The 12,383-nt window shown below is 42.1% G+C and overlaps 1 protein-coding gene across 8 annotated transcripts in view; it reads left to right on the top strand.

Annotated features, from left to right (window-relative positions):
* The window catches only part of mctp2b (multiple C2 domains, transmembrane 2b), a 49,297-nt gene that overhangs the window by 25,952 nt on the left and 10,962 nt on the right, over positions 1–12,383 (top strand). For 2 of the 8 annotated variants that reach the window (XM_023953688.2, XM_023953687.2), the window contains exons 6-17: positions 1,295–1,409; positions 1,544–1,570; positions 2,373–2,429; positions 2,696–2,866; positions 5,261–5,391; positions 7,230–7,416; positions 9,215–9,308; positions 9,376–9,478; positions 9,584–9,686; positions 9,870–9,971; positions 10,060–10,134; positions 11,160–11,279. In XM_023953688.2, coding sequence (XP_023809456.1) covers positions 1,295–1,409; positions 1,544–1,570; positions 2,373–2,429; positions 2,696–2,866; positions 5,261–5,391; positions 7,230–7,416; positions 9,215–9,308; positions 9,376–9,478; positions 9,584–9,686; positions 9,870–9,971; positions 10,060–10,134; positions 11,160–11,279 — 1,285 coding nt within the window. The remainder of the gene's footprint in view (positions 1–1,294; positions 1,410–1,543; positions 1,571–2,372; positions 2,430–2,695; positions 2,867–5,260; positions 5,392–7,229; positions 7,417–9,214; positions 9,309–9,375; positions 9,479–9,583; positions 9,687–9,869; positions 9,972–10,059; positions 10,135–11,159; positions 11,280–12,383) is intronic. The other 6 variants (XM_078944676.1, XM_023953689.2, XM_078944675.1 and 3 more) reach the window with 3 other exon arrangements.

The raw sequence follows: 12,383 nt of genomic DNA, 5'->3' as shown, positions 1-12,383 counted from the left end.
TTTCCACTGAGTGGTACGGTCTGGCAATTAAGGCAAAAGTTTCCACTCAAAGTTGGACAAGCGTAATTTTGCGTTAGAGAAGTGCAACTACGGCACAATCGCAGCTGTCAACTTGGCCTTTGGTTGTTTGTATCTACAAAGCACTTAATGATGTTTGAGAGAAAACTGCTGGCAGGATGAGGAACATGTTGGCCCCTTTTAGAGCTGTGACGGTGTGGGATTTTTGATCGCCGCAGTGATGAACCAGCAGGGGGCGCCAAACACAAATCCCCAGGCGGCCGCATTGCAAATAAATGCAATAACAACGCAGTATTCTTTATGAACAAATAACTGAAACCGTGCGTGTGTGTGAGAAGAGGAAGCGCGTGCAGCGTAGAGGCGGAGAGAGAGCAAAGGAGAACACTAATAAAAGGTTTCCCCCAGGTTTAATGTGTTTATTTTAGTTCCAATCATGCACCATATGCAGAACTTTGAAAAAAACAAAAAAAAAACCTGCGGTGATGCGGTTATCATCACACCCCGAACAGTTTTGTTACAATGACCTTCCACCAATCAACGGATTTCATCGTGTGTCGACAGTAGCTCCGCCCTAACCGGTCCAAACACTGAAAATACTGGGCTGAGTGGAAACGAGGCTTTAGTGTTACAGGTGAAAACTAAAAGATCATGGATCCTTCTGGAGAAATGCTTTATTTCATTTGGCCAAGGAAGATGAACAACATCCAAACTTGTGCAAATATGATGTGCATTGTGTGCATATAAAAAAGGAAAGCGTTTAGATGATCCCTGCTAGCTCCACTGAGAAAGTGGGCGTGTGTGTTAGCCTAGGGGGAGGTGCTGGCAGCACAGACTCTTCCTGGAAGGGGCGGGTCGTCACCTTGTGATGTCACAATGTGAGAATCCGGTTGTTTTTGTGGATTGGGAGGGGCTGGTGCTCAGAGGGCAGGTTTTCAAAGTACCACTTTGGTGGTGTTTTCGGTGTGGAATGAACATTATAATACACTTAAAAGTTCAAAAAAGTAGATTTTGCATGAAATAGTCCCTTTAAAGTATTTACAGATCTGTGTTTCGAAGCTGAAAAACTTGAACATGTTACTGTGGTTTTTCCAGAACAGTAAACCAAAAAATTATTAAAATGTACGTTTGGCTCTGCGAAAGCAACCGTTTATTAAAAGGCTCCGATTTCCAGAATGTTTTCTTGTGCTCGCCGCATGGTTGTTCTCCCACTCCATCGCCTCTACCCATTTATTCCTGTTCATTCATGCAACAACAGCTGATGGTCTCCTCCCTTCAGGGTCCATGAGCTGTCTCTGTCGCTGGAAGACCCCGGCAGCCTGGAGGAGGACATGGGCTCGGTGCTGATAGACCTGACCCTCGCGTCCAGAAACGGAGACAGCAAGAAAAGCAATGTATGGCCGGCCTGCAGCTGCTGCTTCTGCATAGATTCAAGGAGGTTTTCATCTGTGCAGCATTGCTGTTTGCGACCTACTAACTAACCACTGTCATTTTGTTTTGCACCTAACATGCATGCTCCTGTCTGCAGAGGTGGTCTCGAAAGCGAAGCAGTGCGGTAAGGCATGGCTGAGGGATGTCGCAGGGTAGCCTTTGAATTTTGATCACAGGAGGGAATTTAGACCCAGTTTTTAACTCTAAAGCTGCCCGAATGAAATCAAATATTTAACCCTTGTGCTATCTTAGATGACCCCACCCTTACATTACCCTGTTCTCCCTACCATGACAAAGGTGGATGAAGGTGGAAAGATTTCATGTAATCCATGGACACCAGTGAAGATCACATATCATTGAAGAAAAAAGGTTCAGAGCACTGTCTAGTGGGTCTAGATGACCCAACTCCCAACGGTAAAGTGCCTAGGATAGAACAAGGGTTAACTGATGGGTTTTAGCTCAACGCCACATTTTCAGCTGATGATATGTAGAAAAGAAAGATCTGGGATGTTTTATTCTCACTAATAGGTTTTATAGTTTTGTGTTTTTCTTGCTTTGCACGCCATCTCCTGCATGCCGTTTCATGTGTCACATGACTGTCTGGCTACAGTAAACACTGGACCGTCTCTCCTGCTTGTGCTCGTCATGAGTCAGAACAGCTGGCAGATGTTTGTGCATGCTATGTCTTTGTCTGGAAAGCTGCTGCATGGCTCGACCGGCGAGTCCGCTAAAGCCCAGGCGTGTTCCTGCATGTGCATGCGCCTCGATTAAAGTCACGGCGGCATGACGCTGATCTTTACGCGCTTTACCATCAGCCAGATGTTTAACAATGCATCTTTTTATGAGCGATAGAGAAGAATATCTGCTTTATAGTGGAGTCTTGTTGGATTTTCTAAACATATTGTGTTTCTTTTTGTTCTTTTTAGCTAAAGTTTGGCGTGTCTAGCAAACTTCCCAGTTTAATTGCAGAATTGAATGCAAATGTATGTATTTCTCAGATTATTTTAATTATGATTGCTTTAAATGTAGCAAAAGAGTAAAACCATGTAAATTCAAATCTTTAACTCAGTCGTGTTTTCATAACAAAAAACGTGGTTTTTGCATAAAAATACAACACATTCCTACAAAAGTGAATCGATTGATGTAATTAGGGACACATTTCAATACAGTTTGATCAATAAATAGCTGAAAAACCTTTTTTTTTATTTGGTTTAGTTTGAAATTCGGATGTGATTGTTCTTCCCTGCAGAATTCAGGAATTCTCAGCAGCTTTGGCCAGGTAGAGTCTCAGAAGAAGAGCCAGCTGTGGACCTCTGTGCTGTGGGTGACGCTGGTCGGCGCCGTCAGGCTGCCCGTGGACTCGCAAAGCGGTCATCTTTTTGTCCGCTTCAAACTAGGAGAGCAGCTGTTCAAAAGCAAGGTACCGGGACAGCTCCTCCATTTCTGATCTTTATTTTCCTCTCATTTGCTTTGCCCCCACATTATCTTTCTTACTCTCTGCTATTTTATTTCTAAAACCTTAAATTTTCTGATAAAATTTTCCAAGAAGTGTGACCTAAAGCCTTTTTGTTTTCTCTGCTTCACTTCCTTGTAAGTTAAAGTACAATTGTGTCAGTTCTCCTTGGATATACAGGTATTATTCTAATAAATCAATTTTAAAAAACTGAAGTATTTCATCTACTTCCAAAAATGATGAGCTAAGCCTTAGATTAGGGGAAGAAATGGAATTAGATTCGATAGAGGATTAAAAATGATGCATTCAAAATAAAAATATTTAGGGTCAAATTAGTTACAGTTTTATATTTTAACATTTATTTTGTTTGTCATTTTTTTGTAAATTTTTCTTTTATTTCTTGACTCAAATATGAAACCAGTGGGAACACTGACCTCTTGTGGACAAACATGGCAGGTTCAGCTTAGAGATCCATCAATTTGGAAAAATATTAGCAAAACATTCATAGCAAAGTGTTTATTGTTTTATTTAACCATTTATGTTTTTAGTCTTTTATCATAGATCCTATCACAGATCAGATTCTACTAGACGCCGTATAGTGAATTTCTTCTCAATGGAAAACCTCAACCAATTATTTTAACAAAATATTCTCTAAATCTAAATTAAAAACATTCCTACAGCTGTTGTAATATCTAAATGGAACCATGTGGATGTCTTCAGTTCTGGATAGTTTATTCTCTTATTACGGGAAATGTTTTAATGTTTGCTTGAAGTTTTTCTTTGAGAGTTTCTGGATTCCTTCAAGCTTTTTGTTTTGCCTCTGTGAACGTTTGCTGTGTTCAGTTACAGTTTTTCACAAACTGGGCATCTCTGCCCTTAGACCCTCCTTTTCAGTCAGGAAAAACTCCTCAAAAATACTGATTATTTGGGGGATGTCCAAATGACGGAGGGACCCTCCCCCAGGACGGACAGGCGATGTACCAGAACTCATAGAGAAGAATTAGCTTTTCTAACTCTACAACTACATGCTTGAATAGTGTAGCAGATGGGTTTCATCCAGATGGAGTTGGGGGTTTTACTCATCCTCTGGTCCAAAGTGACTCATGAAATTGTAAATGCGGAGGTTTTTTTTAAATTTTATTTTATAGTAGTTTTACTTTTCGTCCTGTGGAAATCCCCAAATCATCTTCAAGTTCCTCTTCATGTTCACTTCTTCATTGCTTCGTAAAAGTCCTGGTTGTAAACGAAAATTGTCCTGTTCACCTCTGGAATCTCAGTCATCTCTGATATTTTGTTTTGCTTTTGAGTGACATCTGACTGACCTGTTAGTCATGTCATCTTTATCTAAACTATCTCTCTCTCTTTCACATTAGTACAAAATCATTAACCTGCAGGCACACACACACACACACACACAGACACACACACACACAGTTTTTGTGAGCTGAGGTCATTCAGAAACACTTTCTAGTTTGAATTCTTTGGTAAGACGCAGTGGAGTGGATTTCTGACACGTCTGACCCGATAACTTAGCCGTAAAAGCCTGATACTAGTGTTTACATCTATGTGACATTTAAAAATGTAGAATTACTCTGTACATTTGTAGGAATTGAGATGACTATTGTTGCACTATTAAGCTAAATGAATAAAATGTAATTGAAATATTTATCGTCAGCTTTTGTTGAGAAGAAAACACCTCGACTGCAGGATTTATTCTGTTAGATGGTTTTGCTTCTGTGCAAATGAAAGAATCTGAAGGTTTTTCTATGAAAACAAAAACAACTGAATAAAATAACAAATCCTGACCGGAAGTAGAAAACTTTACTTCTTCGGGTAAACGTTTGAGTCTGGTCTACTTCTCATCCACATCCTTTGTTTCTTATTGACGAGGAACAGAAATATTAAAAAAAGAAGCGGGTTTTTTTCTGATCCAATGAGTCCAGACAGAAAATATATATATGTATATATTTTTTTTTTTGGAGGCAGGTTTTACCCTCTTTTTATTTCCCTGCGCCTAAATAAAAAATGGTGTTTTTAACAATTAAGCTTAAAATGACATTTCTGAGTATTTCTATGTTCAAATAATTAGGAATCAGGAGCAGACAAAAGGAGCTTATTTGTTGCTGGGCGGGCCACATCCTCCACGCTCCAGGCTCTCAGCAACGGGAAGGGGGAGCGGGGTCGATGTGAATTTCTAAGGAACTCCTGCTGCTCTACAGAAACTATGTCCTATGCTTCTTTCCGGCTGAAAGCAGCATAGTCATACTTAAAAGACCACTGGGAACGTTTTGAAAATGCATGAAAAGAAGATCGGAGCGGGACTTGAATTTGTCTTTTTGAAACCTTTTGTTTCTGACACAGAACCACGACAGAGTGAGCAACCCTTTGTGGAAAGAAAAGTTCACCCTCAACCAGTTTCCCGACGGTCCGCCCTTCATGGAGGTGGAGCTGTGCTGCAAAGACGGACGCAAAAGCGAGGAGTGTTTAGGCGTGTGAGTGTCTTCAGTGAAATTCAGTTTTTGAAGGATTAAGAGATACAACACAGAGTAAAAAACTCAACTTTGATGCAGAGAATAAACATAATTCAGTTCATCTGTTGATGTTAACCCAAAGGAAGCCATCGGTGTGACATCAGAAATGTGTCCTGACTTTACAATTTTTCTAAATGACTTTAGAAAGAGGAAGAAAATGTAGCATGAGCTGGATGGTGCTTGTTAAAAGTGTTATAACTGGCTAAACCTTTGAAAATCTTCCATTAATATATGCAAAGATGGGATTAGATGATATCTGCTAAAATATGTGAACAGGTTCAAAGCAGCAAAATGATAAAGTCAATGCCGAACAAATTTAAAATGCACAAAAAATGCTGCATTTCATGCTAAATGCTAACTAAACTCATGAAAACGATAAGAAAAAAACAGGGAATATCTTCAATTGTAACTAAAACTAATAAATTACCCATTTATAAATGAGCTAGCTGCAAAATATGCTGAAAAAAACAACCAAAGCTAGACAAAAGAAGCTAACATGCATGCTAGAACTGTTTATTTTAAGATTTGGTTTAAAGATTTTGTCAAAAAATAAGTGTTGATTAATAATTAGTACTAAGTTTCACAAACAAATCCAAACTTTTTGAGTTAGCTGCTTAACGGCTGAAGCAAACATGTTTTTAAAAACTCCTAAATTAACAATAAAATGTTAAATGATTTAATTAGCTTTACAAAAGCAACACAAGTAAAGACTGTTGACCAATATTAAAATGTTTAATTAAAAAAATAAAATGCTGTTTACGTTTTTTTAAACTATGAGCAAAAACCATAAATACAATCACTTTAAATAAGCCTAAAATTGCATAAAAATTGGACATAAACTGGAAAAAGCTGTTTTTTTATTGTCCTGTGAAGCTGTTTAACTTTTAAATGTAAAAGTAAAAGTATAAAGGTTAAAATATGAGCTGAATAACAACTAAAAGCATTGTTGTGGTCAGACCTTTATAGTTTCAACTGTGTTCCATAAATCTTTGAAAACAAAGCTGACGTCCCTCCATCTTCTCCAAACTTCACGGTTTTGTCTCAATTCCTTCAGTACTTGGTTCACTATTTCGGGCGCTCGCCTTTTTTTTTCAGGGAATCTACAATTCCAGAATCGAGTGCCCTGGAAATTTCGCATAATTCTCTGCAAAAAACCATTGGTGCTCACTTGATTAACAAAAATAGACCACAATGCATTGTGTTTGAAAAAGTTGTCAATTATCATAGGATTCATAAAAATCTTATTGGATTTTTACAATATATTTGCCATAAGAAAAAATAAAAAAAATAGTTGGCATGGTGTCAGAATAATGTTAAATTCCTGGGTTCTAGATATTTCTGTAGTTATTTAGGGTTTGGGAGCAGTTGACTTGGATGCAGCCCACGTTTTTAGGTTGAAACAGGAATTGGTGATGCTTTGTTTGACCACTAGAGAGCAGTAGACTCTTCTTTGAAGCCTCTTTAAGCATTATTTCATCAGGTTTTATGAAGTTTTAAGTTTTGGTTTATGTTTTCTTGTTGGTGTAGTTGCTTCTTTGAGTTAGTTGCTTCTTTTTTTTTTATTCCCAACTCCTAGAAGCCAGTTTTGGTTAACGTACAGAGAATAACTGAAAATCCTAGGGATTCTCAGTTTTAAAGACTTTGAGCATCCAAAAACGAAGGAAATCTGAAACATGTCATTGTTTTTGTAAAAACATCGGCTTTATCTGTATTTATAGACTTCTACTGACGTAAAAAACTGACTGTAAATGTTAAATCTTTAACGGAGATGATCTAAAAGTGTGTGTTTGTTCGCTCAGGGTCTCTGTGGATGTTTCCTGCGTCCCGTTCAACAAAAGCAAGGTGTGCACGCTGGATCTGGGCCTGGGCAAAGCCCAGCTGATCTTCCTGCTCACAGTGAGGCCGTGCAGCGGCGTTTCCATCACCGACCTCTCCTCGGCGCCCCTGGACGAACGTCAGCAGCGGTCAACCCTGCGGGAAAGCTACGTCAGTACTGGGTTCTGGGCTGTTGCTTTTTATTGAATAGGTCTGCCAACCAAACGCTGCCCACAAGCACCAGCAGCCGCCCGGTCTGTTGACACGAGGCAGATTGGCTTCGTCGATTCACGCCGCCGATGCCAAAATGTGAGCCGCCATCTGCAGCCTCAGCGGAAATCTCCGTTTATCAGACAGGGCTGCATGTGTCCCGTCTTCAGCTCAACTGGTGCTCATCAAGTCCCAGGAGATCCTCATATTTAGGGGAATCGGTGATGCCACCATCGAAACCAAACAGTCAATCATCTGGACATTTAGGCTGCTGACTCCTCCGTTAACCCTGATGGGTAAAACAAAAAACGATGATCACACATTTGAAAGCGTTTAAGGATCAAATCTGCTGCGTCTTTAGAGGGAATCGTCCAGAAGTCTAGCGACCCGCAGAGATGAGAAAGTCCTATCTGCTGCTGAAAAAGCAGAAATGTGCAACAGAACAAGTCTGAGGAATCTAGGAGGTTCAAGAAAAATGCAAAGCCTCAGTCAGAACTGCCCTTACGGGCGGAAAAAGGGGCAAACTTTTATGAAGTATGCATGACATATCAAAGACCGCTCGGTGATCCTGTAGAGTGAAAATGTCCCACTTTTGGATGCGGAGACACCTAAACAGCACATAAGGAGGTTCGATGCAGGCTTGTTGTACAGCTTTGTCCTTTATTTCAACCCTCCCAGAGACAGTGGACTGTGCACTTTTTGTTCATGTGATGAGTGTACGCTCCTCGTGTGCAGCCGGACGGTTAGAAATAAGCAAAAAAAGTGGAGTGTCGTTTGTGTGTACATCGTATGGATACTGACCTGCACACTCTGTGTGTGCAGCATTCGCCTGCAGTCAGTGAGCAGCCAATAACTAACGGACGACCACGTGTGGCGTAAGGTGATGACCGCATCGCCCCTACATCATGAGTGCGTCTATAATCACCTCTTGCGTGACAATGGTGCGTTCCATTTTCATGACCTTAAGACGCAGCCACTCCTCTCCACGACTCTCTACGGGCCCGGACAACCCAAAACCCCGTGGCGCCTGTACAGGTGCCTGGGAAAATGGCCTTAGATGCACTGTAAAAACAGGCTCCCTTTGATATAAGTCCAAAAGTGTGACACATTTTCTTTAAAAAAGCAAAAAGGAATACACCCTCAAGATGGAATAAGCAAGAATTCTCATTTTAGAGGGAAAGAGTGAAGACAATTTTTCTTAAATTAAGATTATTTCCTATTGAAAAAGCTCCTTGAAAAGTTTTTTTTTTTTTTTTTGCGAGACAAATACATATTCTCTTGGTCTTTTTACTTTCTTATAGTTCAGTTTTTTTAGTGATGGAACTGAAAGACACTTTAAGATGCAGCCGCTCCTCTCCATGACCCTCAACGGAGCTGAACATCCCAAAAACCCACAGCGCCATGCGGGTGAAGAAGGTTTTAGGTGACGGGCAAAGACAGGCTCCCTTAGAAATAAGTCCATAGCTCCTAAGATTTGAAACACTTTCTTTGAATAAAAAGATGAGCCTTTAAGCAAGAATGACTGACGCTGCGCAGGTCAAGACAAGACCAAAAACGCGCCCTAAGGCCCTCCATGTTTAGATTCAGGGGACGTTTCTGTAGAAGGAAGTGTCGTTCAAGCCACAGATGAGAGTTATGAGACGCTTTTGTTCATGTCAGACTAGCAAAGTGGAACACGAGGAGTTTGGTTGGGCTCAGCTGGATGGAACCTTTAATCCAGATGTGTTTCAGCTTGAATGCTCTCCTGCTGTCTCCTCAGAGCTGGAAGTGCTCGCTGAAGAACCTGCGAGACGTTGGATTACTTCAGGTCAAACTCATCCGGGCAACTGATCTGACGTCCGCTGATCTGAATGGTACCTCCAACATCTGGATTTAGTTATTCCAGATGCCGCATCTTAACCATTTTTGCGTTTTCCGCAGGTAAGAGCGACCCTTACTGCGTGTTGCAGCTGGGCAACGACCGACTGCAGAGCAACACGGTCTACAAGAACCTGCACCCAGAGTGGAACAAGGTCTTCACGTTGTGAGTTTGCTTTTCCTCCGCGTCGTGTGAAAGTTTTTACGGAACGTCGCCACTGAACAGATGCTTTGTGGGGGTCTGCTGTCCTCCCCCCCGCTGTCCCCGCAGCCCTGTCAAAGACATTCACGACGTCCTGTTGCTGACCGTCTTTGATGAGGACGGAGACAAGGCGCCAGACTTTCTAGGAAGAGTCGCCATTCCTCTGCTCTCGGTACGCCGCCGCCGCCATCCCAACGCAGAACATCAGCCAATCTGTTTACACTCTGCGCCTAAATGAAAGTGAAGAGGGCGCTAACACGTCAGCGGGTTGAGGACTTGTTGAGATGTGATCCGGGGCGACTGACGGTCAGGTTCATGGCCGAGTTCAGCACCTGATGCCCTCTCCGTCCCGCAGATCCGCAACAGACAGCAGACCACCTACCCGCTGAGGAAACCGGACCTGGGGAGGCTGATGAAGGGGAGCATCACTCTGGAGATGGAGGTTATTTTTAACCCAGTAAGTAAGAGTTCAGCCCGCAGTGACGACTCACACAAACACCAGGATTTCTGAGGGGCCTTTCACGCTGTCGTCTCTGTGTTTGTAGGTCAGAGCAAGTTTGAGAACATTTGAGCCCAGAGAGCGGATCTTCCTGGAGGATTCTCCCAAATTTTCCAAAAAGGTTTGCTTCACTTTTGTCACCAAGACGCATCAATTGTTTGATTTTAGAGTTGAATTCAGAGGATATAAACTGCCAAAAATACATTTAAAGAAGTCAATTATTAAGTAAATCAACTTGTGTGATGTAAAAACAAATAAAATGCCAAAAATAAGCAGTAAAATACCATCGTACAGAGAAGATCCAAGCACTTTCATTATTCAGCAAAGACAAAAATTCATCATCATGTTTAGCCAATTTGACATTAGCTTTATATATTAAATTACACATTTAATTATTTAATCTTCTTTGTTTGTTTGTGCAAAATATGCATACAAATACAAGATGTGCAAAATGTCAAAGGATTGGTTTTTAATGACAAATAAATACAAATTTATTATTATTAACTCAAAGATTGAATAGAAAAGCAGAAAAATCATTGTACAATTTTAAAAACAAAGAAAAAAAGCCACAAAAAAAGAACTTACTTTTATTTATTGGTTTAACATTTTGGGAATTTTCCGACATTAGTTTGGTTTTAAAACCAAATAGCTAGTTTTATCTAAAATATTTAAAATTGATTGTCGATAAACACGTTTGGTTTCTTTTTTGAGAGACAGAAAAAGTCCTAAAATACTGTAAAATTATAAAATATCCCCATTAAAAAAAAAGGGGGAAATGGCAGTGAATTCTAAATTAACTTTTGAAGAAGAGGTTGCAGTTCGAGCTCAGATCAGAGGATTCAGGCTAAAGTCCAAATTCCTGCTGGCTGTTCGGCTGCACCGCTTTGATACACAGCGTGCAGGACAGGGTGCGAGACGGGGAGTCTGACTGTCTGTGCTTCCCACAAAGACTCATTGTTGTCAGGCAGTACGACGGCCAAGCCGCCTTTCGCAGCGAGGACGCTGCTCACGACGTGCAGCTCCGCTTTTATGCCAGAATTCATTCCTTTATGTTTTTGTTTTGTTACCAACCACTGCCAAAATGCTCAGAACTGTCCCAATGTTTGGAAATAATTTGTCGTCATTTCAACGGTCTGTGTCTTTCAGGCTCTGTCCAGAAACGTGAATCGAGTAAAAGCCGTGGTCAGAGCCATCCTTTCGACCATCCACTACATCAAAAGCTGCTTTCAGTGGGAGAGTGTGCAGAGGAGCCTGCTGGCCTTCCTGGTGAAGTATTTGCACTGCTTATCAACGCACTTTTTGCAACCCCCCCCCCCCCCCCCCCCCCCCCCCTTCAGCCACAGTCTGGCCAACCCTTTCCTGAACTCTCCCAGAGAGCATCTTAATCCAGAAACTCTTTGTCGGAGCGTCTGCACGTCTCCTGGATGCAGACTTGAGCCTCAGCTGGAGAGAGTCCAGTCCCAGCGGAGTCTATTTTTGCTCTACTTCCCTGACAGCTCATTAACCCCGTCCACACCGAGCTGGGCTGGCTTATTTAAGGAGTAGCTTCAATTAAGGAAGCGTTCCCAGTTGAGGCAGACTCCCTGTCCTGCAGATGTTGGATGCGCAGGTACAGACGGAGAGAAGCCGCTCTTGGCATGATCTCCCGTCATCGCTCTCTCACAGATCTTACGCGATAAAAAAGAAAAAAGGACTCCGCAAGTTGTTCATTAAATATTCAGGCGGCCAGGGTCACGGAAAGTTCCTTCGGCTCTGCGGCTCTCGTCCTGTAGATGGCGGTAAAGTTTTGCGCCGTGAGCCGGGCAGCAGTTATGATGCATTTAGTTTTAGATTGCAGGATTACATCTGCATGAACTGCACGGCAGTATGATGAGTTCAGGGGTCGCCGTGCGCTTTAATCAGCGATTGTTTGCGTGTTTATTTATTTTTAAAACTCCACCCTCCACTTGTACCGTTTATGTTCCGGCGCCTATCAGAGACGGAGATGTTTTCACCCGTCAGCTCAGATGAAGGGAGAAATCACGGGAGCCGGAAAGAGAGCGCGATCCCGGACGCACGTCCTCCCACTGCTGCTTGACAGACAGCACCATCTGTACTCGTGTTCTAGCACTAATGCTCGCTAAGCCGCGGCGAGGAGAAATGAATGGCTGCTGGAAACCGCCACGCAGGCCTCATGAACCGCGGCTTCACTCCGTATGACAAGACGAAGTGACAAACCACCTGCACCATCTGCCGGCTGTCAGACAGAGTGGAGGCGGCGGTGCGGGCTTCGCCGCCGAGAAGCTCCAAACCCGGCGGCTCCGGGCCCCTCCCCTGATCAGCAGATCTGTTTTATTTACAGATACAAAGTTTTTCATCAGAAAACGTTTA

The sequence above is a fragment of the Oryzias latipes genome, chromosome 3, assembly GCF_053564925.1.
Source record: "Oryzias latipes strain Hd-rR chromosome 3, Olatipes_Hd-rR_3.1".
NCBI classification, from domain to species: domain Eukaryota; kingdom Metazoa; phylum Chordata; class Actinopteri; order Beloniformes; family Adrianichthyidae; genus Oryzias; species Oryzias latipes.
This window is presented reverse-complemented; position numbering and strand designations above follow the sequence as displayed.